The sequence below is a fragment of the Vidua chalybeata genome, chromosome 24, assembly GCF_026979565.1.
Source record: "Vidua chalybeata isolate OUT-0048 chromosome 24, bVidCha1 merged haplotype, whole genome shotgun sequence".
NCBI classification, from domain to species: Eukaryota; Metazoa; Chordata; class Aves; order Passeriformes; family Viduidae; genus Vidua; species Vidua chalybeata.
The window spans coordinates 1,389,489-1,415,710 of record NC_071553.1 but is presented as its reverse complement, the minus strand read 5'-3'; the positions used below and the strand labels follow the sequence as shown (position 1 = coordinate 1,415,710).

The 26,222-nt window shown below is 46.0% G+C and overlaps 1 protein-coding gene across 2 annotated transcripts in view; it reads left to right on the top strand.

Moving 5' to 3' along the window:
* The first annotated feature begins 2,778 nt into the window (after positions 1–2,778).
* KDM5B (lysine demethylase 5B) overlaps positions 2,779–26,222 on the top strand; it is a 55,942-nt gene continuing 32,498 nt past the window's right edge. The window contains exons 1-5 of one of the 2 annotated variants that reach the window (XM_053963930.1): positions 2,779–3,271; positions 15,775–15,852; positions 17,142–17,264; positions 18,131–18,301; positions 23,826–23,960. In XM_053963930.1, coding sequence (XP_053819905.1) covers positions 3,134–3,271; positions 15,775–15,852; positions 17,142–17,264; positions 18,131–18,301; positions 23,826–23,960 — 645 coding nt within the window. In that variant the 5' untranslated portion in view covers positions 2,779–3,133. The remainder of the gene's footprint in view (positions 3,272–15,774; positions 15,853–17,141; positions 17,265–18,130; positions 18,302–23,825; positions 23,961–26,222) is intronic. The other variant, XM_053963929.1, reaches the window with a different exon arrangement.

Here is a 26,222-nt window from a genome sequence, read left to right as displayed (position 1 = left end):
GGAAGGCCTTTGCACTATGTGTTGGAGTCCTGCTCCCTTATTTCTCGCTGTCCATGCTCGGTCCCTGCCAGCCCTGCAGCTGCTCCTGGGTTAACACTGAGCTGCAGCAAATGGGGGCATTCTGCTCACAGGGCACAAATGGAACAGGCTTGGAGAAAGCCCATCTAATAAAAGGTTAATTAATGGCAGTCAACTGAACCATGAAGAAGGAATGTCTGCACTCTCATTCCAGCTAAGGGAAATCAGCTTTCCTTCCTGCAGCTTGTGCCTCTAACACTTGGGGAATTGGGTTTCTAAGCCAGACAGTGCTGTGCCACACTAATCCCCTGAACAGAACAAATACTGCAGATGTCACAGCAGAGAGAAGATACAGAGAAGGCAACGTGCAAAAGTACACATTTGTGGTGATGAAGTGTTTTCATTAGCAGGTAGCAAGGTTAGCAGGAAAGACAAGTAAGATGCTTGATGGGATGCACAGACCCTCCAGGGCTTCCTGCTTACCTTAAATCTCCATCTTATCCACCCCTGAGCCACTTTGCCCTCCCTTCAAGGCACCTGTTTTTTATCCCTAGGTCATCCCTTGATCTCCCTGCTCTGCCCATCTTCAGATCTTTCTAGCAAGTGCTTTTTTTTTCCTCCATCAGAACTACCTAAGTAAAACACCTGTGTCTGAGTTTTTTTCATCACAGCCCCATGGGAGGCCTTTAGATGTGACAGAAGCAGCAGAAACAGTCCTGCTGAATGTGGTCCTTCAGCTCTGTTGAAAGGAGTCCTCGGGGAATCGTTGCAGAAATGGATTTATTTGTGGAACACCATAATACACTGTTGTTCAAACATCCCTGCCCCTCAGGGGCAAAGTTCCAAAGGTAGTGTTCTCCTCCCTGCCAGAGCCCCTCAAGTTTGGGATGTGCTGCAGACCAGCTGTTGGAGGGTGATGAGCTAGCTTAGTTTCCTCTCCAGATGGTGATATTTGGTGATTTGTACTGTGGGGTCTCTTGGTGTAAATGGAAGTACAAACAGATATGGTGCATTTTACGTCTATGGTTAAAGCTCCCTGTCTAAACCTGATCTTCCTTTTGTACAAGGAAAGGGATACAGTGACTTCTATCACATGTAGGTCAAACCCGGGGAAGGAAAGGACAGGAACCTCCTGGAAACTGGAGATGCTCCTGCTGGCTGGGGACCCACCGGGGCTCCCAGAAGCTGAGCCTGCCTGATCTGGAGCCGCATCTGTGTGACTCCGGGCCCACCCTGTCCCTGCAAGGGTGGGACTATCAGAGCTCAGCTCAGCGCTGGTGCTGACTCAGAGCTCGGCTTGGTGCCGGCGCTGGCCCAGCACAGCCCCTGAGCCCAGGGTGGGATGGAGAGCAGCCTGTGCTGCCAGGCTCAGAGGTGGTGCTTTGTCCTGTGCCCTTGGCAGGGACAGCCCCCGGGGTGTGGGTCCTGCCCCTCTGCATCCCCCCAGGGAGGCTCCAGCAGGGACAGCTCGGAAGGGAGGATCTTTCCCTTTGACAGCGCCTGCACAAATGCTTTACAAAAGCTCTGTCCACTTGCTTTTTTTCATCCATTTTTAAGTGAGGAGAAGAATTTGGTTTGTCTTAAACTGGCCCTGAGCACTTTGTACAAATTTTTGATCCACTGTAACCGTGAGCAGCAGCGTGGAGAGCTGACAGCTTCCTCCTCATCCCATCTCCTGGGGAAGGTGTTCCTCTGCGGTGACATGGAGATGATTCCATGAGCATTCCTGCGGTGGCAGCGTGCAGTGGGGTAAACTGAGGGCCTTGCTGCCCGAATCCCTGGCTGCCGGCTCTGGAACTCGGTGTTACTTCTCCAGCCGCGGCAGCTAACAGGGGACGCTTTTCTGAGTTTTAGTGGAAATTTGAAGCCGGTAAGTGAAGTTTTACAAGAAATGACACCCTGAGCATTGTGTGCACGTCGCAAAAGTTGCAATTGTTTGTTTCATTGTCGGATGTGACAGCACCCGCGTTGGCTCCGCTCTGGACCGGTGGCTCGAAGTACCGAGGGTGCCTCTGTGCCTTCAGGGGCCGCGGAAGCCCCGGCTCCGGCGGTGTGGGGGTCCCTGCCGGGGGTCCCTCGGGCCCGGGGGCGGTGCCGGGGCGGGGGGCCGGGCCGGGGGCGGGAGCGGGGCCGCCCCCCCGCGCACGTGCGCTACGTGCGGCGCCTGCTGCGGCGGGGCCGCCCCTCCCCCGCCCGGCACCGCCCCCCAGCCCCGCTCCCGGGGCCGGGACCGCCCAGCGTGGGACCCCCGGCGGGGCGAGCCCCGGTAACCGCCGGGGCGCGGGGGGAGGCAGCTCGCCGCGCTCCCTCGGGAGCAGGAACGCTGCTTGCCCCGCGCTGCCCGGGGCCGGCGGGCAGGACAATGGCCCGGCTCCCCCCGAACAAAGGGGCCGGGCCGGGGCCGCGGGGGCTCCGCGGCCGGGGCAGACAATGCGGCCGCGCGGAGGCGGACGGCCCCGCCCCGCGCGTGACGAGACCCGCGCTCAGCCAATGGCGGCACGCGGAGAGGCTCTTTAAAAAAAGAAGCGCCGGCAGCGGTCCGCTGTCAGCTGTGCGGATCCCTCCGCGCATGTAAACACAGCGCCGGCGGCCCCGCGCGGGGGGGGGGGGCGGGACGGGGCGGCCGGGCCGCGGGGGCCGCGGCGGGCGGGGAGCGCGGCCCGGGGCCCTCCCCGAACCAGCGGTGCTGGGGGGAGCGGCCGCAGCGCGCCCGGGGCGAGGGGCCGCGCACAAAGGCGGCGGGAGCGGGGGGCGCGAGGCTGCGGGGCGGGGGGGCACCGGGAGGGACCCCCAGCGGCCGCGGTGCGCGGCGCTCTCTGAGCCTCGCTCTCCGCCGGGGCCCGGGGAGCGGGCGTGGGGTCGGCGCCGCGCGGGCCAGGCCGTGCTCCAGAGGAGCCGCCGCTGCCTCTTCCCCCCGCCCCCAACGGGCCCTCCCCGGTGCGGCCCCGGCGCCCCCGCACAAAGGCGCGGGCGGGGCGGGGCAGCCGCGCCCCCTCCCCTGCCCGGGCCGGGCGGACTCTTTTCCCAGCCCCGGCCCCCCCGCGGACGCGCACGGAGCGCGGCGGCTCCGGAGATTGTTCGGAGCGCGGAGCGGAGCGGCCGCCCCGGCCGGGCCATGGCCGAGTTCCTGCCCCCGCCCGAGTGCCCCGTCTTCGAGCCCAGCTGGGAGGAGTTCGCCGACCCCTTCGCTTTCATCCACAAGATCCGGCCCATCGCCGAGCAGACCGGCATCTGCAAGGTGCGGCCGCCGCCGGTGAGTGCCCGCATGGCGCCGCCGGGAGCGGCCTTTGTGTGGGGCCCGGCCCGGCTCCCCCCCCGGCCCGCGGCCGCGCAGGTGACCCCGGGCAGGCGGGGCCGCCCCGCCGCCCCTCAGAAGTTTCACTGGGCTGTGGCTGAGGGGACCGACGGAAGCGACCGCTTCCCCCGCGAAGTGGCTCCTGAGTGTCGGAGCTCCCGGTGGGGGAGTCGCCAGAGCGGCCGTGAAGGGAGCGGGGGCGGGGGGGGGCAGCTGCCCCGGCCGGGCCCGGCCTCTCCCCGGCTCCCGGGGTTGGCCGGGGCCTCGCGCCTGGAGCGGCCCCGCCGAGCCCCGGAGGAGGTCCCGGGGTGCTGCCCTCCATGTTGGCATTGTGGCGGTGTGGGGCCGGGGGGAACCCGCTCCCCGCCGCCCCCGGCCCCGCCGCGGCCTCCCCGACCTCGGCGCACTTTTAGCGCAGGGAACTGTTTCTCAAGTTAGTCAAGACCAAACTCCGCAGCCGTGAGTTTGGCTGGTGGCTGTGCGAGCTGAAGCCCAGACAGACATGGCCACCATTTTAGAATGCAATCCACAGTGGGAAGAAGTAGCAAACCTTCATCTTCATCATCATCATCATCTCGACCGGTGGTGTAGTAAGCTCAGAATTAGGGTATGAATTCTGATTTCCCCTTGTTGGTCGACTCAATTTACTAAGAAATGCTGTGACGATCATAGAGCCACAGTTCTGTGTAGTCAGAATTGTTAGTTTGTTTAAAGGTATGAACACCCACACTGGTGAGGAGAGGGGCTCCTGGAAGTAAAAATCTAATTAAACAATGTGTGGATCCTCTTTATTTTGAGCGAATTGCTCTTCCCCTAAGTGGAGCATGGTGCGAGTCTTGGGGTGGTGCAGCCAGGTAAGGCAGTTAACATGACGGCAACAACTAGAATGTTAAACAGGCACTGAGCTTACATCTCCTCCAGCAAGGGGAGAAGCTGACTGAACAGTTTGTAGACTGAAGTTTTGCGAGGCAGACTTTGACTTCAAAGAAATAATGTTCAGAAACACACTCCTCACTTTCGTGTTTTGGTTGTTGCTGGGATTCCTATTGTGTCCATCCTTTTCCTTCTGAATTAAAATAGTAGTAACTTGCTGAGTTGGTGTCTGAGGTGGCACAAATGTTTGTAGCAGAGTGAATAATGTGAATCTTGCTGGAGAGGAAGGAAGGTGTTCCAGCTCTCTGGAGGAATAATCCCCAACTGCTGTGTGAAGACCACTTTTGAATTTGTGTCCTGGTAGAATGTGCCAGGGCTTCTTTTCATGCAGGGCAGCCAGATGCTCAGAGTTAAGGGGGCAAGATGGTTTTTGTTACAGGGTCACCATTGAAGTTCTGTAGTGCTTTTTAGTAGGTGTTTTGAGGTTTTAAGTTGCCAACAGTGTTTCAGCAACTGTGACCAGGATTGCATTTTTTGTTTAGTCGGATTTCTTGGGGGGGTTGTTTATTTGTTTCTTCGGGTGTTTTTGAGGGGGATATCTTATTGTTTTAGAAACATCTCCTCTAAAAAAAAAAAAATCCCATCATTCTTGGCTGCTTGTCTAGCCAAAACCTAATCAGAAAGCTGCTTATAGGATGTTATCTGCTGGAGATCATAAATCAACAGCCCTCCAAAGGACTGAATTACTTACTGCAACTGCATTTTCAGCTGCTCTCCTCTTCCTGAAGGGGCAGGTATTACACCAGGTGTTGTGCCTGCCTGGCCGTGTGATCAGCTCTTTGAGCGTATTTAGAAGCAGGATGAAAATAGTTGGAGCTGCTGAGGGCTGAGCACGGGTAGTTCTGTGGCGCCTGGCTTCGGGAGAGCTGGGCTCCCATGGCTTTATCTTCCCTGGATAGTGCCTGGGATGACTTGTGAAGTGCGTGGTTGGTTCAGCAGCCTGGAGCATAGAGGGAGCTCTTCCAAAGCGACCAGAAAACCCTTTAAGTTGACGTAGTTCCTGACCTTCCCCCTGCGATCAGGAGCCGCAGTGAATATTCAGTTATTGTTCTTTTTGGTGTAATCGAGGGGTCTGTAATACCGTGAGCTAAAGACTGTACTACCCTTTGCACAGCAGTGTGTGTGTTCCAGCTGGATGCCTTCTTTGGCGATGGCTGAGGTTTGGAATCTTCCTGCATCCAAGGGAATCTCTTGCCGGCATGTGCAGTCTGGTTACGTGCCGGGAAGCAGGTAGGCAGCACCGTGAACTGTCAGGATCTGTGCCGAGAGAGGAATTGAAAATTTGATGGCTGGGCTGGCGTTATTTTAGCTTAAACTCTGCTGTATAGTTATCAGCAGACGAATTTGTGTTTCTGTATATGAACAGCAGTATGGAATAATGTTGTGTGAGACTGCTGGTGCCCAGCTGTAGCTTCCCCACTTGCTTATGAACAAGTCCTTGCTCCAGAGCTGGCTTTGATGCTCCAGCACTGGAGCATGCACAGGAGAGCTGCCTGGGCTTTGAAGGACCAGCAGCAGGGCTTTCTCTGGTCCCTTTCTGCTGGCATTGGCTGGGAACCAGGTGGGCCCAGACAAAACCACACCTGAAGTGGCTTCTTGTGTAGCAGCTTTGGAGGACAGTGCCCTGTTCCGTGAGGAGATACCGAGGTAGCTGATATGCAGAAGACGTCTGGGTGGAAGACAGAGGATTCTGGGTGATCACTGCATGGTCACAAGATGAAAGAACATCCAGGAATGTAACAGGAGGTGCAATTTCTGCATGGCAGTTTCCAGTTGAGCACTCAAAAGGAGTTTTCTTCCCCTTCATTCCAGTTCAGTTTGTTCCAGCCATCACCAATGACTGAGTTTTGCTCTTATTTGGGGATTCTAAGATGCTGCAGTGACTGGTGGAGAGTGCAGCAATAACCAGCTGACTGGCACTGTTCTCTGTGGCTTTTTGTCAGCAGTGTGGAGCATGAGTAGAGAGTACCGTTGGCAGCAGAGTGCTTGGATGGTGGTTGTTCCTGGTAATTATTGAGCTGCATAAAGTAGAGATTTAAATTTGAATCTGTTGCGAATCTGCGGGGGAAGGGGCAGCTGGACGCAGGGAAGTGGGTGGGGTACAACTTGCTTGCAGTCCATCACGTGCCATTTTGTAGTTAGAATTTTCTTCTATGAACCAAAAACATCTTTTATTAGCATTTCTTCCTTTACACAGTATCTGGTAGTTTGGAATAAACTAAGTTTACTCCAAAACCTGGCATGTCACGTGGTGAACTTATATTCTAGAAGCTTGTGATAGCTCTGCAAATCAGTGGGAGCATATAGGGGTGGAATGAAGAATTGCTTGAGAATGAAGTTGTTCTTCAAGCTGAGTAGTTAATAGTAATTATTGGAAGCAAACAGTCTACCAAATGTGAGACTTAGCTTCAAGAGTTAACGGTAACATGTGGAGCAGGAGTGAAATCAAATGCTCCAAGCCTTTCTTGAAGATGGACTCTTCCTTCACTTTATTGCATCGTTGCTTTGCTGCTGTGAAGAAATAATAAATAATGATTACTTAAGCCTTACTTACCATATAAATGCATTTCAAAATACACAGTATTGTACAATGTACTAGAAACAGAACTTTCCCAAGGCCAAGCATGAAAATTGAGAACATCCAGGCTAAATTTCATTACTTTAAATACCATGAGTATGGAGAAGTACTGTTAAGGCTTCCAAGTAACTTAAATGAAGCACTTAAAGATTAGAAAATCTGTACTAGGAGAGCTGGAATTTTGAAGGAATTGACACTGGAGTTATCAAAATTATTGACTGTCCGTTTTCAGCAAATCCTGGAATACTGGTGAACTTGAGAACGGGGAATATTAATTTCCTTAATGGTTTAAGTTCTTTGTGGGTGCAAGAGTTGACCCTCCTCTAGCTCCAGAGTGGAAGAATGTCTGGAATAGTCCCGGGTAGGAACTTGGAAGGTGATAGTGTGGAATACAATTGTATGGACACTGATGTGGTCAAATTACTTTTATTTTTTTCCATGGTTCCATGTATTTGGTTAAGTCAGTTGTGTTGTCGTTGACTGAGATTTGGAGATTAATTGTATTCGGTATTCTAATTACAGAAATTACTGCTGTGCAATATTAATACACCAAATCACAAATTATTTCAACTATTAATGATTGTTTGTAATGAAGGATCCCTTTCTAATGATGTCTCGTAACCTCAAGCCAAGGGTATGTAATTTTCCTTACAAGTCTAGAAGAGCAAAAGCTGTGATTCTGAATGGAGTTATGGTGGTGGCTTGTTGCTTTAGAGGGATCCCTCTAAAGGGCAGTTGCCCAATAAACAATGGATATTATGAAACAGTAATCACTTAAGTAGGACTCAATGAGAAGGTTTACCTTTGGAACAAAGGAGCATAGAGCATCTTAGAGGAGGAAGGAGTGTAGAAAAATAACCGTGGATCCCTGTGGAAAGCAGTGTAATGTTGGAATGGGAGCTCTGGATAAGCCAGTGCATGCAGCTCTGGAGTTTCTCAGTGAGAAATGGGGGGATTTTACCTCTGTGGCAGCACGAGAGTAGAAAATTTTGCATTCAGGATCTTGCACTCATTGGAGGATTTAAAAAAGTTTTGACAACTGGAGAGGACACAGAGAAGCATCAGAAAAGTTTGGCACATGAAATAATGAATTTTGAAATATTCAACCTTAGCAGAGCCTGAGTGGTGAAACCTAAAGGCGCAGGGCTTGGGAGAAATAGACCTGCTCCTCCAGGGACATATTTTGAGGAGCAACATTGATTTAAATGCTGTTTAGACCTCTTAAACTCTGTTTAGGCTTCTCATTCAGCTGGTTCCTTGATTTATTTTCATTTTTATGCGAAAAAGAAAACACAAAACAAAAAACCAGTTCCGTTTTGGAGCAGCTCATCTGAGGGTTGTGGCAATCTAGTCCTGGAGCCGTAAAACAAGCCACCATTAAAACAGGAATTAATGCAGAGAATTGTGATACTTTGTCTGAAACAGGAAGTTGATGGTGATGATCCTTCAGATTTGATAATACACAGAGGCTCAGTCAGTTGATTTTATCAAAAAGAAAACACAGAGATAACTCAATTGCAACACCTAAATGAGCTTCAGTGGGAGAAACCAGAGGTGCTGCCACGTCTGTCAGTCCTGGCGAGCCGAGCCTGAGCCCCTGGTCTGACTGAGCAGGGGCCAGGCTCAGGTGAGTCAAGAACCAAGGCATTTCTGACTGAGAGAGGATCAGCTGGAAGGGGAAAGTGGAGGATGAAAAGTGGTGGATCTGCTGCTTTCGGGAATTTTGGGATCAAGAATGAATGAGGTTTTGGGAGGGGAAGAGATATTTTAGTGCTGAAGTTCCTGTTCCCCTGCTGTCAATTCATGTGAAGAAAAACAGATCCGCTACCAAAGGTCGTTAGGAAATGTTGGCTTTAAATGAAGAACTTGTCATATTCATCACTGGGGTCATGTTGTGGAATCAGGTGAATTCAGAGTAGGTTTTACTGATCTCTAATTAGTAAGAAAATATGCAAAAGAATAATTATTTTTAGTTTATTATTTATTTTACTAATGGCAGTGGCCATGCACAGGGTCACCATGGGTGGTTTCTGTTCTTCAGAAACACTGAAACATTGGGGTGGGCTTAAAAGACAATGAGAATTTCCTCTCCTTGCCTCAGTTTCTTTCAGTGAGGGATTTTCAACACACACTCTTCAGGTCATTGAAAATTTAAGATGAAACAATTTAGTCCAGAGCTTTCCATATGGGGCAGGAGTAACATAGATAGAATTTCTGTCGTTTTTTGTTTAACTTAAGATGGCTAATAGCTGAAAATGGAGTTTAAAACTAAACATGGCTCCCTTGCCCAGCAATGAAACAAAAGCTGCCAGTGGATGGAAGCAATCCATGCCATGTATCCATTAGGACGTGCTTCCTCTCAATCCCAAATGACTGGCTTCTGTCTGAGATGCACTGGGGGAGAGTGCTGTGTCCATGTCCAGGTGACCAGGCTGAGTGATTTTAGAAGTCAGGAAGAGCTTATGGAGTCTTCCAGCCTGCTGCCCTTCAGAATGTCTGAGTGAAAGTTCTTCCTGGGAGCAGGTGCTTTACCTGGGATGGTGAATGTGAGCAGCTGGAAAGGGAGGATGTTGTGGAGAGCCAGGGCAGTGGGTGATGGGAGCGGCAGGGAATCCCTGGGCAGCTGCTCGTGGTTGAGGCTGATGGAGTTGTCCATAGCTGTTCTGCATGGCTGTGAAATTCAGGTCTTTTCCTAGTTTGAGTTACAGTGGGAGTGAAATCGAGGTTTGAAAGCTGCCAGTTACAGCTCTGAAGAGGGTATGGACTCATTCCAAGGGCTGTGATGGGACAGCCCAAGGAACAGAGTGTGCCGTCCGTGCCCGTCGCACACACTCCAGGAACGTCCTGGGGATCAGAGCAAAGGTGTGTCCATGGGTACACATGGGTCCTGTGCCTTCAGGGGGGGTGGCAGCAGCTCTTGGAGTCTGGTGCCCTCACACACCCACAGCTGGGTCTGGCCCCAGCCCTGATGAATCCTCTGTTTCAGGGTCTTGGTCAGTGCTCTGAAGTCAATCGAGGTCTGGGATTTGCTGATCCCAACACCCCATCCATCCCCAGCTGTAGCTGCTGGTACACTGGTGGTGTATCTGTTCCTTGCGTCAGCCCGGCTGCCTGTTGTGTTTAGAGGTTCAAACCCTGTATGTATTTTCTGTCCTTTCTGCCTTTGAGTCCCAAGGAGCAGCTCGCCCTGACGCTTGAGAATCATCTCCAGCTTACCTGAGCCTTTTATTTCTCTCCAGGTGTGGAGCTGGCACAGAAACACTGAGATCTAGAGGGGTGATTCCCACTGTGCACTCATTTTCATGGGCTGTAGTTCTCAGATGGGAAGGATCTGTGGTTGGGTCTGTTCTTCCTTGCTAGTCTGCAATACATAAGAGAGCCCATTTTTGTTTCAAATAAGAAATACTCCACCAGACTCCTTTTTGGAGAGTTCTGCAGATAAGGTGGGTTAGTGCACCCAGGGTCCCTTACTGGCAAGGAGGAATTCAGAGGGTTTGATGAAAAAGTCTGCACCATTCAAAATGACCAAGAAAGGACTGTTCATCACAAACTGGGTTAGCTGATGATTGGAGTTTCCAAGTAATGTTAGCCTTTAACAGGGTCACAGAGGGATTAGTTCCCGTTAGACAGGAGCTTTGTGGCTGACCCACTGCCGGGTGATAATGGGTTTGTGTGGATTCTGCCATCTGAGCTCCAAGTGTGTTTTTAATGTAGTCATAAAACCAGGAGACTGAAAGGGACCTCCTGAGTCACTGAGTGTGCTCCCTTCCTCTCAGAGGCAGCAATCATGGAACACCTTTGCCAAGGCAAGATCATAGTTATGGGAACAAAGAATGTAGGTCAGGCTCACAGGGTGGGCATTCCAGGAAGGGGGGAATTGCTGCAGTTTACTGAATGAATGTGTTTCTCTGGCAAGAATTGCTAAGATATTCCTTTGGATCTTACTATGAGCTGCTGTCTAGCAAAATAATGAAAGAGCTGTCTTTTTTTTTTTGTGTCTGACATAGGAGAGACTGCAAGTAAAATGCTACTTGCAGTTTTCAAAAGATGTTGAAAAAATATAAGAGACTTCAGAAAAAAGCCCAAGGAAAAAAAACCCTTTTATTTGCAGGACTGGAAAGCTGGTTCTGTAAAGAGAAGGAAAAAAGGTATTTGTTTATTGAAAAATGTCTTGAAACATTTCTTCTGGGAAGGATTCGGGGATAGCTGCTTTGGCAGCTAGCAGACAAGGGATTTGGTTATAAAGGACGTGAGGATAAGGAAAGGAGAAAAGCTGAAGCCAACTAACTTGTAGAACAGCTTAGCAGGGACAGTGCTAATTTCTTGTTCACTTGAATTCATAGGGGTGGTTAAATTTTAATTAGTGAGTTTGGGTGAGGTGCAGGTTTGCCAGCTGAAATGCTGTGCTCTGAAGCCTGACATCCCTGGAACAGCTCAGTTGGGAGCTGGAATATGGAAATCACAGAAATAATTCTGCTGACCATTTGTAGTTCACATTACTGCTTGAAATATTAATGTGATCCTTAGAGCGTGCCTTCTGATGGCTGGATTTGTCCCTCAAGTTTATAGAAGAGTTTGGAATTTTGAAGTCAATCTCATTTTTGCCTGGATTTGATGACAGGTTTATAACAATTGCAGGCTAAGATGGGCACAGGATTTTATTTGTCACTTGTAGGCTTATAACAGCCAGGGATTGACAAGAGAACACAATTGAGTAATTTCAGATGTAGAGTCCTGGTGGAGTAAGAACTCCTGATTTTTTTTAGGAAATGGATGTTTTCTTGCTCTCTCTATATACTTAACCTTAATGCTCAGCATGGCTGTTGGAAGACACTTCAAACTGAACTTGTTACACTTTTTTTACTCATTTTGTTAAACAGGAAAATTCAGACTAGTTCCTTTGAGGAGCTGGATGGAGAGGGCAAGTCTTACTGATTGCCAGGCATGAGCTTTAGGGAAGAGGGCCTGGAGAGTTGGGGGTGGGGATTGGTCTCTTCCCCAGCAAAGCTGCTCATGTGGCTCAGCAGCTTGGCAAGTGAATCCTGCACAATAAAGCTCCCTCTCGTGGTGCTGCTGCCTTTCCAAGTGCACAAAGGCATTTCTGTCTCACAGAAATGTCTTTTCATGGGCCTGCAAGTGAGCATCACATTTGGCTTGGTATCTTGTGCTTCAAAATGTGTCCAAGATTTTTGTTGAGTAAATAATACACTTACTGAAGAAGGGTTGAAAGTATCTTGTTTAGGACTTGAGGAACTTACCGTACTGTGGAATAGAGAAAGGTAAATATTAGCCTTATTGGTTATATCAACTTTGAGTAGTTTGGATGCTCCAAAATAAACTTGTTGTGACTTTAAATGACTCGGTGACAGTCAGGATGGACTGTCTGCTATACCTGCTGTTATTTCTCCAGATGGTGAATGGCTGTGGGTCTGCAGCAGTGTCATCTGCTACACTTTGTGTTCAGTGGGTCATGCTGTAGTGCGTTTGTAAAGCCGGGAGTGGTTTTATAATAATCTGATGTGATGTATTATGTATGGCATTCTTTCCCTCAGCTCTACCTGCACTACTTGGCCTTACCTCAAGTCCTTGGTGCAGTTTTGAGCACCACAATATAAAAAAGACATTAAGCCACTGGTGAGCATCCTAAGGAGGGCCATGAGAATGGTGAAGGGTCTGCAGGGGGAAGCCTCATGAGGGGCAGCTGAGGTCACTTGGTTTGTTCAGCCTAGAGGAGACTGAGGGAAGACCTCACTGGGGTCTTCAACGTCCTCGTGAGGGGCAGCAGAGGGACAGGTACTGATCTATTCCCTCTCATGACGAGTGACAGGACTCAAGGGAGTGGCTGGAGCTGAGCTGGGAGACATTTAGGTTGGATGTTAGGAAAAGGTTCTTCCCCCAGAGGGTGCTGGGGCACTGAGCAGGCTCCCCAGGAAACGGGCACAGCTCCGAGCCTGTCTGAGTGTTTGGACCTTGCTCCCAGACACTGGGTGGGATTGTTGGGGTGTCTGTGCAGGGTCAGGAATTGGATGTGATGATGCTGATGGCCTTGGTGGTCCCTTGCAACTCAGCATATTCTATGGTACCTGCTTAAAAACCTCATAAGCTGGAGTCAATCCGGTGTTGCCTCTCATTAAGCCAATTTACCATCACCCAGCAGAAGCTCTTGCAATTACTTTCTCCTTGCTAAAAATGAAACACTTTTAAGTCTGTTAAATGTCCAATTCTGGCTGATGAACCCATCTGCCTGATAGGCTGAAAAGTCACCTTCTGAAACTGCTGTTGAATAAATGGAGTTCCCAAAGCTTGTCTTTGAGAAACAGCTGACGTGCCATCAGGGCGTCTTGGTGTGTGCGTTGGTCATTCAGTCATTGGTAAACTTCAAAACTGCGGGTGCAGGAAATGCCTGTTGTGGCAGCTTGTGTTGTCTGGAGTGATGTTGCTCTTCCAACGCAGTAGGTGACTGGTGCTTTGCCAGAGCCAGTGTCTTTGGCCAAACAGGAAAGACTGTCCCCAAACATGCGTCAGTCAGTAATAAATTGACACATGGAGATCATGGAGATAATAAACTAATTCTGGAGCAGGATGTTTCGGGTGCCAGGCTGTGAATGAGATGTTTCTGTAAGATCATACACATAAACTTCCTCATTTGCTTCCATAAGCAGAGGGGACTAGCCTGCTCTGTGCTGTCTGACATGGATTGGGTCTGTGTGTGCCCTAGGCACCCTTGGAACTGGATTTCTTTAGTCTGAGCATGAGCCAGAGCCTGTAGGAGCAGGTAGATCCTGTTCTCCTATTGTGCCTAGTGGCATCCAGGCTTTCCTCTGGGCTCTGCCCAGAGCAGCAGCCTGTGCTAGCAGACATGTGGCCCAACCAGAAGTCTCCTGTGCTGTGCCCTCCCTTCCTTGGCTTCCCTGACATGTTGCCAGTGCAGTAACTGCAGGTGATGGCCCTGAAGTGCAGCCTAGACTGGTGACAGTTTCAGAGGTGGTATCATTGCCTACGTGAGCTGAATTCTTGCCCCTGTTCATCTTATTCCTGGTTCTTGTCCCCTGCAGAGCCTTGTTAGAGGGTCTGGTTTGGGGTAATGTACAGTCCACCTGGGGACAGCCTTGGCATACTGCTTAGCAAAGCCAGAGGCAGCACGGCCCTCTTGGTTTCATTTATTCTCAGCCTAAGCAAAGCTCCCTACAGTTCTCCCTTGGGCAGTTTAATTCAGTCCCCAGTGCCTCAAGGGTCCTGTGTGTCATTGCCACTGTGTCTCCTCCTGGTCTCAATGCCTGTCTCCTGTCTCCCTGTCTTTGGTACCGAGCAGACTCCAGAGTTGTGACTCATGATGTAACCAGTTGGTTCAGCTTGAGAGTCAGATCTGTCCTATTGAAGTACAATACTTCAAATCTTTCCCAGTTGTACTTCTCATCTTACAGCTTGAGGGCCCTAAAGGACTCATCAGACAACAGGATATTAGAAAAGAATGTCAGTTCTCTTCCTCAGACTTGGTGGTTTCATTGGATTTGGTTTTCTGGCATAGAGAATAGGCAGTCAAAGAAGAGTTAGTATTAGTGTTATCGAGTTTCTCAAGAACATGTCTTTGGGCACCAGGCAGTCTTGTGCTTAAAAGCAGGAAAATGTGAAAATGTTGTTAAAAGCAGGAGAAATGTGTCCCACTGGTCAAGGATTGAGTATTTTCTGGATAGTTTATCATCTTGAACCCCTACCATTGTCTAATTTCCAATTCAAATGTTAATTTCAATTGGCGTTTTCAAGTTGTGATGTGCTGCAAGTGCCTTGCAGGATCAGAAAACTTCTATTTTGAGGTCCGGATGAATCAATGCAAGCTTGGTAAAATGTATGGATTGGTGGCCCCCTTTGCTCTTCAGCTTTTCCACACTCTTGGTGAATCTTGCTCCTTGTTTGTTTGTCAGATAATTGCTTTGGAAATCATGATTAGTTTTAACTCCAGTTTTCATGTTCTCTGTGAATCTACAATAAAAAATACTGTGTTTATGATGCTGGTCTTACTTCAGTTGCCTCAGTCACCTGATGCTGAAGAATGCTGAAGAAAGGTTTTAGTTTTCCTGAAGCAAAGCTCTGTCTTACTCCACTGTCAGTAGCTCATTTGTGCATTATCTTCATTCTGTAATTAGTGATAATAAGATAACTTTATATGTAATAAATTTCTGTCAAGTTTAAATCAAATCTGATTTGGTTTTGTGGAGTTTTGTATTGCCAAACCAAGCATGTGCAGTAGATGTGAGAGATCTAAAAGATAAAACAGCTTTATAGTTGTGTTTATAAATAACACTTTAGTTGCAGGTACTTTATCAAAGTAATAATAATCTTTTCTTAAATTGGTCATATTCCAGCTCTTCCTGAATGTTTGCAGCCAAGGAAATTGTCAAGCATTGGCACAGATTGCCCAGGGCAGCGGTGGAGTCACCATCCCTGGAAGTGTTCAAAAAAATGTGTGGATGTGGCACCTGGGGACATGGGTTAGTGGTGATCGTGGTGGTGGGTTAAAAGTTGGACTCAATGATCTTAAAGGGCTTTTCCAGCCTTAATGATTCCATGATTGTGTGGAGGCTTAGAATGCAGGACAGGTCTTCAGTTCCAAAATGCAATTGATTTTGTGGTTCCCTTTTCTGGTTTTGAGGCACAGTGAAGTGTTCTAAGGGGTAGACAATGGCACTCACTGAGCGTATCTCACCATTGCTGCTCTCCAGACTTGTTCCCGGTGAGGGGATTTGGGTGTCAGTGCAGCCCTGCCTCCCTGACAGGTCGGGCTGTGACCACCGAGCCCCCTCCACACCAACTTCCATCTTCTGGTGGGGCTGAGGAGGCTCTGGAGGCCACAGGGGCCTCTTCCTGCTTCAGGCTCCCCTGGCTGTCTTTGACTGTCGCAGAAACTTCTTTCCTTTTCCTGATCTTTTGATGGAACCTTTCTGTTTTCCAGGACTGGCAGCCTCCATTCGCGTGCGATGTTGACAAGCTTCACTTCACACCGAGGATCCAGAGGCTCAATGAATTGGAGGTAAACCGGAAAGCTGAGCAGTACTTCTGCACCCAAATGTGTCTATGTGTTTTTGGGAGGTGATGTTTGCCAGAGTTGGCCATGAGCTGACAGCACTTTGGACCACAAACAGCAATTTTTAATTAGCATGGAAATTCATCTGTTTCAGAACCTGATTAGAAACATTCCAGGCATAAAAGTAATTTTAATGCTCATTAAAGGAACATAATTTAGGCCTTTTCCACACAGGTGCTTCTAAGTAGTTAAGCTGTCCAGGACTATAGATCTGCATCTGTATTTTGTACTCATACAGCATCTTTCAAAAGGAAAAGAGATGAAACATTTGGAGTGCTTTAAAAATAGCCAGCCTTTTGGAAGAAACAATTGCAAAATCTGGATTCAGTTTGTGGAAATTTGCTATTCGCAAGCACTTTCATTCACTGCTTCAATGAATTGACACTAAAGGGGAGTGTGAGGAGGCCTGGTTGGCTCAGTGCTGGTACCATTTGGGATGATGGTGACTCTATGCCTGATTATTCTCCAGATTCTTGGTTTTTAAAGCCCTGACGTGGTTGTGTGAAGTGCTGGGGAAGGGCTCACATGCTGGCTTGGAATGCTCAGGGATGATTTGTGTGACCACAAGCTGTTCAGAGCTCCCTGGAGTTTGCAGACAAGCTAATCTGTACAGGTGTGGCCAGTTTTTACCTTAAGATTAGAAAATGTGCTGAAAAGAAAATATGTCAAAATTTAAGTTACTGCTCTTACATAGCAGCAGTGCAGTGATCTAACTGTGGTAATTGCTGTGCAACCAGCCAGAATTTCCCTCCCCTGACACATTTGTATCCTTGAAAGTGAAAAAAATACAATTGTGAGTGAGAAGGGATAACAGAAAAAAACTTCAAAAATTTTTCTAAAAAAATACTGATTTATTTTTTTGGCTTATTGCAAATAAACCAAATAGTAATAAACTATTGCAATGATTAACGTAGTAAATGCAATAAATCCTGACAATGCAGCTGGTTTAGGGGGTTTTTAGCAGTAATAACTTGCTGTTTGGCTGTTCTCTCCCAAAGTACTTTTCTGAGTGCAGTAAAAGGTAACAAAAAGTGACTGGAGGAAAGATACAGTTACCATCAATGGTATCTGCATGGCATTTACTTTTCTTCAAATGATGAGAGGGGAAAAATGCAAAATGACTCTTGCAGAGGGCAAAGCTGGGCAAGCAGCTCCAGCTGCAGTGCTGTAAACCTTATACAAAACCTACATCTTCTTTTAGCATGCAGTTCACTTGTTTGGTTGGTTGGTTTCAGGCCCAAACTCGTGTAAAGCTGAATTTTCTGGACCAGATTGCAAAGTTTTGGGAGCTTCAAGGATGCACACTGAAAATTCCACATGTGGAGAGGAAGATCTTGGATTTATTTCAGCTTAACAGAGTAAGACCATTGTGGAAAAACAAGAGCTTCTGTATTACCTCAATTCCTGGGATGGTATCACAGCAGGTCAGGGGAGGTTTTGGGATATATCTAAGCTGAAAAAAGCATTCCTTTGTTTAAGATAACATAGCTAATGGGACAGTAAGAGTAAGAATACATTATCAGGGAAAAGATGGTAAGTAATGCATTATCATGGAAGTTTTTCTGTGAGCTAGGAGCTCACAGAAATTTACACTCTTCTCTAAACCTGAGCTTGGGTATACTGATCAAGAATAAACTTAGGCTTAATTGGAGAAAGTTCCTGAACAATGACAAAAGTAAGAGAAAAAAATTTTCCATTAGAAATATGGAAGAAAAAAAAATCAAATTACTTTTAGGATGAAACTTGTTAAACTTGTAAAGAAGTTCATGTATACTGATAGTAAGAGATGGGATTCTCCAATAAGATATGTTCTCTTTTTTTTTTTTTTTTTTTTATGTTTAGGGCAGTTTTTATTAGGAATTTTTGAGCTTATTTTATAGCACTTGTTTCAGTGAAAAGAACTGAGTGTCCTGCGCTAGAAAGTTGTGTTGAGATACAAAGTGACAAATTGCAGCCAAATAAGTTCTCAGAGTAGGCTGAGTGACTGCACACGGAACACAGGTGCTGACTTCTTTGTAAAGTAATTCAGCAGATTTGTAATTCCTGAATAGGTTATATGTAACATATTCCAGTTGCTGCCTTAAAACAACTTGGATGTCGTGTGTGGTTTTTAAATCTATATTTTTGTGGTATAAAATGTCAATTGGGATATTGTCTTGCATTTTTCCTTGAACACTGGTAGTTTTACCATTAAATATGTGACCATTTTATTTTCACTTTTTAGCTAGTTGCAGAACAAGGAGGATTTGATGTTGTTTGCAAGGAGAGAAAATGGACCAAAATAGCCACGAGGATGGGCTTTGCTCCTGGCAAAGCCGTGGGCTCGCACATCCGCGCGCACTATGAGCGAATTCTCTACCCCTACAACTTGTTCCAGTCAGGGGCGAGTCTCTTGGTAAGCTGTGCTGAAACCAGCTGCTCAGTTAATGTAGCAGCCAGTCTGGGAGGGTTCTTTTGGTTTCTGGAATGTTTGTGAAGCTGCATTTGTGCCTGGTGTCATGTAGGTGACCAAATGCCGTGCTCAGCAGTTCAGAAAGCCATGGGCAAACTTTTCATTAGAAGTGAAGTTTTTAGCATTAGTCCTCCCAGGTAACCTCTGACTCCTGCTTCCAACAGTATCTGTTGGTATTTTCTCTCTGCAGTTCACCGAAGCCTCATGATTAGGGATGTTCCTGTAATGATTTCTGTAAGGCCAAGTACTGCTACATTCATGGAACATTCCAGGTCCATCTCTCTGCTACAAGTGCAGATGAGTGGGCACATGCCTAGAGTGACTGAGGGACTGTGCCAAGCCATGGCAGTGTTGTGGCACGTTCACTAAGGGGGACAAGTTGCAGAAAACTTCCTGGCTGCTGTAGTGATGTTAACAGTGTGATGTGGGATATTTTTCAAGCTTAAATCTTCATCCTTCCTAGTCATCAATCTTTGATTTGGCCATTAAACCAAAATTCAGGGTTGATTGAGAGTGGAGGCCACATAATCTCTAATGAGGAATAGGTCTGATCTTTTAGAGCAGCAGTCATTTATTTGGAAAACCAAAATTGGTTGCAGTTGCCAACATCCATTTTTATTTCTTTGAAATGCTCTTTCCGTGATGATCTTTCAAAGACAGGAGTGCTGACCTTTTTTAAGCAATAAATGCCCTAATCCTGTTACAAGCAATATCTCTTTGTACAGAAATCAGCACAGGCCTTTACACAAAGCTACCAAAATGAGGAAGGCATTTGATGTAAGTCCAGAGAGGTTAGAATTAGACTTTTTATTTAGGTAGTGACAATCGCTTCTCAGTGAAGAACAGCTAAATTCTGCTGAAGGGGTCTTTTGCAAACAGGATAAGAACAAAATAGAGTTGAAGATAAAAGTCTTCATGCTAAGGAAACTGCTGGATCAAAAATATTTTGGCTTCCCTCAAACATTCATGTTAAGTAATGGAAAGCAGCACCATTTTCTAAAGGCTTTGAATTGAAAACTTGGCATTTGTATTAGGTCTGAAAACCTTGATTTCTTTTTGGGTTTTTATTGAGCTTGTGTGTTTGTTACACCTGTCTTTGCTGCCATATTTTTGAGGTGCCATTACACAGGGAAAGATCTAATTTAAATTGTAAAACTGTGAATATGCTACCATAGTGTCCTGGGAATGGAAATTTCCTGAGAGAGTCTGTCACACAGTTAATACTCACTTCATGGTTTGCTCGGTATTAAACTCTTTTAGAAGAGGAAAAACCTCCTTAGATGAGGTTCATTTTAGATGACTTTTTAAGTCATCCAAAAATGCTTCATTTTAGATGACTTTTCAAGCTCTGTCTTGCAATGAGCACTTGACATCTGTCCAAACCAATGTGGAGGCAGTTCTAGACAAGTGAAGCATGTAAGGTTGACTTCTTTTTTAGCTCCTCCCCTCCCCAGGCAGTTAAAGTATTCCCCTCCTATATGTGGCAGACACTGATTTTTTAATGACCTGAGAGAATTCACAGAAATAAGTTGGGTTTAGCTCACTTTTCACTCTAATTTGATTTTTTTTTTCCTGACAGTGTTGTCTTTCAAGTGAGTTTGTTTTACAATACGTTTTTTGAGTATCATCTCAAATGACATTCTTTTTGGCTTCTTTTCACATGTTCTTATTAAGTGGTGCTTACCCAGATGCTTCTTGTGTAGGTGTCTGTTACTGTGTGTCTGTTCAGTGTTTTCCTGGTAATCTAAGCACCTGAACTGTGTTTTTGGAGCTGTGGCTGTTCAATGTGACAGCTGTCAGTTGGAGATGTGCTTCCTCCTTCAACAGCCTGTTGAGAGAAGCTCTTCACACACTCTGGTGATCATCCAGACAAGATTACTGCTTGTATTCACTGAGTCTTTTTATTTTTCTTTTTTTTTTTTTTTTTTTTTTTTTTTTCTTTATTTGGTAATACTTGAAATAGTGATTGCCTTCTTTCCTGCAAAAGCCAAAAACATGAAATTATGTAGTTTCCACTAATGACTGTGCCATAACTTTTATCTCATCTAGATCTGTGTATAGCATTATCTGTTTGTGTGGCTTCAATATATGTTAAACTGACTTCAGGAGTTATTTTGACTGATATTCCAGCTGGAGATATTTCTATCTACATGCTGAAATAATGAAACTCTCTGGAGCTGTTCAGAGGGGAATAGACCGGAATAGCATGTTTTCATTAAAGCTCACGTTCAGTCCAACAGCAAAAATTCCTTAAACCAGCCAGTTTCTAATACCCAAAGCAGCTCTCCACGGGGAGTATTTATTTTCCTCTTATTTTGAAATTGGACTACACAAGCCTTGGGTGTCTCCAGAGTAGCTGCAGTGAACCTGTTGGTACTGCTTCCTGCCACCTGTACCTCTCATTCCCAGCTGTAGTAACTGTGTGTCATCCCAGAGAGTCACACTGGATACCTAGAGGGAAAGGTGTCCACATGAACTGAGGTGTCCAGAATCTTCTGTCAGTGCATCTTCTGTGGTGCATTGCCCAGTTGTTTCATGATTTAAAGTGTAGCTACATTTTGGGGGCCTCAAGGTGGTCTTCTGTTTTTCAGTGAATCCAGCTGACTCAGTAATTGTGCATCTGATCATTTTTCCAAACTAAGGCTTTAGTGGCTTTAGTGAGATTCATATTTCCAAAGATTTATATGTGTGTACCTCTGATAAAGAAGTTTCACTGTAAGACGTTTCTCTGGCACCTTTGTTGTTCCTGGAGAACAATTAGCATCTCTGGAGCTTGGTGGGGTTTACCCTCCATGGATGTGTAGCAGGGGTAAACCAGTTGTGTTCTGCAGGTACAGGGAGCCTGACTGATTGGCTTTTGTGTAAATTACTACCAATTTATTTACTACTAATAAATGTCCAAACCTGGAGGAGATTATTTGTATCCCTTCCCCCCACCAATCTTTCAACTTCCTGAAGGCCTTGTGACAATTCCTGCATTGTCCTTTGTCTGCTAAAGGAGCTGCTCCTTTGTGGCTTCAGCTGAGGGGTTTTAACTTGCTCTCTGTCACTGCTGAGGGTTCAAGGATCAGGTGTGCAACTGTCTTGTTGGAATATAAGGAGATCATGGTCAGAGTGTGTGGGATGAGCTTCTGGGGAGTGGTTGATAGAAGCACAACGTCACCAAAGCCTGGCTGGGAAAAGGGAAGGACTGGAGAGATGGCAGCTGTGTCCTTGGTTGGAGACAGTTGATCATCAGTGTGGGAGTAAAGGAGGTACAGAGGAGTTCTAAGGATGAGAACTTAACAATTCTAGGTGTTGTCTTGGTACAGCTGATATTGGGAATTGACAGCCATTCCATACCACTGCCTTTGCCTCGGGTCCGAGAGACACTGGGAAATGTTTGTGCTTAAATAGGTGGTGAAAGATCATTATTTAGGAAATGTCTTCTGGTGTTTTTCAAGGAACAGTGAGCGCTCTTTTTTTTGTGGGGTTTGGTTTTTTTTATTTGGTTTTTTTGGGGTTTTTTTGATTGTTTGGGGGTTTTGGGGGTGAGTTTTTTGTTGGCTTTTTTTGATTGGGGTTTTTTTTGGTTTGGTTTTTTTTTTTTTTTTCTGGAGTTTGGATTTTTTTTTCATTTGATTTTTTGGGGATTGTTTTGGGGCTTTTTTTGTTTTGGGCTTGTTTGGGCACTGCACTGAAGTGAGGCACAATCTGTTGGTTTTCAAGGTTTTCTTACACTTTTGTATAGGAAAAGCTATTTGCCTTCTCGATCTTTGTTTTCAAGGACCATATGTACTCTATTATCAGAAGCAGTAGAAACTCTTTTTTTTTTTCTGGTAATTTTGGTTTTCACATGAGGAAATTATTCAAGGATCCAGATTTTATAGAAGTTCTTTTCCGTTCTCTCATTTTCAACTTTTTCCCGCTCATTTGCTCTTTCTGTTTGTCCATTTTCTGTTCTGAGAAATTGTTATTTTTTGTTATCTTCCACTAATGTTGATGTCACATCATCTTCTTTTGTCTTTGGTAGATGCCTCATTCATGGAAACTTTTAAGGCCAGGCTGGATGAGTGTCAGCCTCGGCTAGTGGAACGTGTCCCTGCCCATGGGACAAGGTGATTTTTAAGGTCCCTTCCAACCCAAACCCTTCTGTGATCCTGTGATTCTGGGTCCAGTGGGAGCTTTAAGGGACCAGGCTCTAGTGAAGAGGCAGCTGCAGTGCTCTGGGGCTCCAGAACAACCTTTGAGCATCAGCCAGGACTCACTGGTTGTGTGCATGAGCTGCAAAGTTGAGTGATACTGTGCATTTAATGCTGAAATTAAGTCAACCATTTTCTTTCAGAATATAAATCTAGAGTTTACATAGTCTAAGACTGGAGGCAGTCTGAAACAAACAGCAGTTCTGAAGGTTTCTTTGGTCACTATCATGGGCTGTCTGTGGGTGATGGTTAATCCTGCTGCCCTTGACTGATACTGATTTTTTGTTAAATACATAATTTTTAGCATAGACTTCACTTCTAAAATAACACTTTTTCCTCCTTTTCCCTCCACGCTTCTGGCTGTCAATTGTTTCTGAAAGTCTGTTTTCTGTGCTGTCTATAGAGCATCATCATCCTCACACCACTGCAGCAGTTCTCTGTCCTTTACTGCTCTCTCTTGCTGAGAAAATGCTTGTGATGGGAACAGACTAACTGAACTGGGGAAATGTGGATCCAGCAATTTAATGAATTACTTCCTGGCAACATGAGATTTCTTTTCTGTCTGTAGGATTTGTTGTTTGCTCATTAAAAACTGTTACATTTTGTCTGCAGTTACTGAGTGTTGTGTGGCTTGACAAATGGGGAATTGTCATTAATTATTCTGTTTCTTGCCAGAGGTATGCACAGTTTTCAGCAATTAAGTGTGTTCTTTCAGCAGCTTGAAAGAACTAAAACTGTTCTTGCATCTTTTCCCTTCTGCCCTTAATTCAAGCAGCAGTTGTCCTCTCCAAAATATGGAAAGAAGGGAGCTCCTGCAATGTGCGTAGTACAGAGCTGTATTTCTGTTAGGACAGGGATGTTTGATAGGTTGTAATTTACTTTTATATTGCTCTGTATGTTGGCATCATAGCCACTCAACCTTAGGACACTTCAGCAGTTCCAGAGTGCTGGTGACCCAGTCTGCAAAGGCCCCATTTGCCAGAAGAGTTGGGTTTGGTATTCCACACAGAAAAATGTTTGGTGCTCATTAACACTTAAAGGATGACTTCAGCTTTATTTAAGGTCCATTATTATGGACCTTATTGCAGCCGTTAAACTGATGAGAAAAAGTGATATTGTGCATTGTTCAGATAAGTAATGTTACCATTGTCATACATGCTGTTTATTAACTCAGCACAGGAATTATTAGGGCCCTGTCTATCTTCTTTCCATGAGCCAGGAAATTGTTCTACATGGTTTGTATTGCAAGGAGAGGCAGAAATGAAGTAATCAAATTATCTCTTTAGTGCTTGCAGAAGCCAGATCTGAGCAGTGACACGAAGGACAAGGAGTACAAGCCCCACGACATCCCGCAGCGGCAGTCGGTGCCGCCGTCGGAGAGCTGCCCGCCCGCCCGGCGCGCCAAGCGCCTGACGCCCGAGGTGAGCTGGGGGGCAGCAGGGCACCCTGAGCAGCTCACTCTGTGTGTGTGTGCGCCTAGGAACAGCTGCTTCACTGTGTCAGGGCTACCCAGACATTTATAAATGCAGAATCGTAAATAAAGGGTAAGAATAGTCTGATACTTTACCAAGTGTGTTACTGAGGTTTGGGGTTCTGGGAGGCTCTGCTGTGGAGACTGTTGGTGAGGGTGTACGTTATGCTTTCAGCATGATGTAGATACTGTGGGACTCTTAGATTAAAATACAGGTGACAAATCCTGGAAATTAAGCAGCTTTGATCTCTTGTTCCTCCTCCTTTTTCTCTAAATGTACCAGAAGGTTTCTGTACATCTCTCATGAGTTTAAGCCAGCTATTAGAGCGGAGAGGATTTTGGTTATAACATTAGTTAGCATTGTTGTAATTCATTTTTCACTCTTGAGTTCTATCAATTTGTGTTAATTTACCCTTGCAATATAAGGAAAAAATGTATACCATCAAGTCAGTGTGGTTTTGTGTGATCTTACATGTCTCTAAGAAGCAATGTTTATTTGGATAAGCATGAAATGTATTGGTTATATCTCAGTATCTTCTGTGAAGACATATTTTAGGAGATCATGTGTCTCCTTTGTTGCTGGAAAACAGCAATGCTTTGGCTCCAGCCTTTCCAGCCTGATGATCCTATCTCCAGAGAGTTCCTATTTCTTTTGTTTGAGCAGATGAAGAGTAGGGAAGGATATTCCCAGGAGAGGGTCTGATTAGTGGTGACATCATGAGTTAGGAAGGTCACAGCTTGTTTCAGACTCTTATTAACTCCCATTGTTCTGGTCTTGGTCTTTATTAGTAATAATAATACAGCTTAGCTGTTGCAAATTCTGCCTGTAATTATGCTTGGTTAATGAGTTACAATTAAGGGTTTCTAAAGCTTTTCCACTCAAATACCTGGTTACAAGTGGATTTATAATTCTGAGCAAACTTCAATAGTTTGGGCTGAAACTTTCCATTTGAAGTGTCTGCCTGTGGTTGAAGGATAATTGTTCTCATGGATCCCTTAAGAATTGACAGCAGGACAAATATACACTAAAATTCCAGCTGTTTCTCTGGCAGTGGTGTCAGATGGCAATGACAGAGAGAGCACTTTTTTGTCATTTTGGAAGAAACCAACAGCACATCCTAAGCCAAAAGACAAGGCTGCCCTCTCAGCTCTTGCCCCAAGCACCACTGATGTTGTGTGCCTCATTTTTGTGGAAAGAAACTCTGTAATTAAGAACATAACTGGAACACAGAGCACTAAGGCTGAATTGAGCAACACAGACTGGCTGGCTTAGCCAGGAGCTGTAGTGTTTTAAGACAGCAATTTCGCAAAGTTAAGATTTGTTAATGTGAATTTTGCTGTTCCATGTCAATGCAGTCAGAGAACGTGATTAAATCCATTTTAGTCAACATTGAAGCTCCAAGCAATTCGCATTCACACTGACCTGGTTAGTTCACATCTCAGTTTTTTGCTCTGATGAGATGCACATTTGTCAATGTCTTAAATTGTGAGTTTTAAATTCATTCTCATGTTTGCCAGTTTGATGTTTCTTGCTTTTCAAAGGCTGACCATAAACATTTAGAGGAAGTGAACCTCAGGGAAGTACTGTAAGTTATTGTGGTCTGTAGGATAAGCGTTAGTTTGCAGTTGTGAGGCACACACAGTTTTACTTTGCCCTTTCCTACCTGGTGAATAAACAGTCAGGAGAAAATGTTCATAATGAGAAAGGAAAAGGGCAATGACTGTCTAGGCTGGTTTTGAAATGCAAAGGCTTTAGGTGCTTGATGTAGAACAGTTTAGTGTGAAAGACCACAACAGTGCAGGGGAGGTGAAAGTGAGATGACCTGATGTGATAAAAGCTCAGGCCAGACCAAGAGCTGCTCTTGTGAAGATCAGTATCAGCCGAAGCACAAAAGGCCCCGCTCAGAGGAGCTGAAGATGCAGAAACTGGGTGTTTGTCCCTGCACTTGAGGTTCAGGGCAGGCTGGCCCTGAGGCAGAACTGCTGCACACAAATAACAACTTCTGTTGGTGCCTATCCTAAGCAGTGGGACCTCTGCGTGGTGTGATGGAGACATTTGGGCAAAGAGAACATGATAAGTGATTAGGAAATAATGTTAAAACCAGCTCTGTAAAAATCAAAATCAAACAACCAAAAAACCCTCGACTGAACAACAGTTCCCACCCCTTGGAGTACATGGGGCTGTGTCCAGTCCTGCCTTAGACCTGATCCA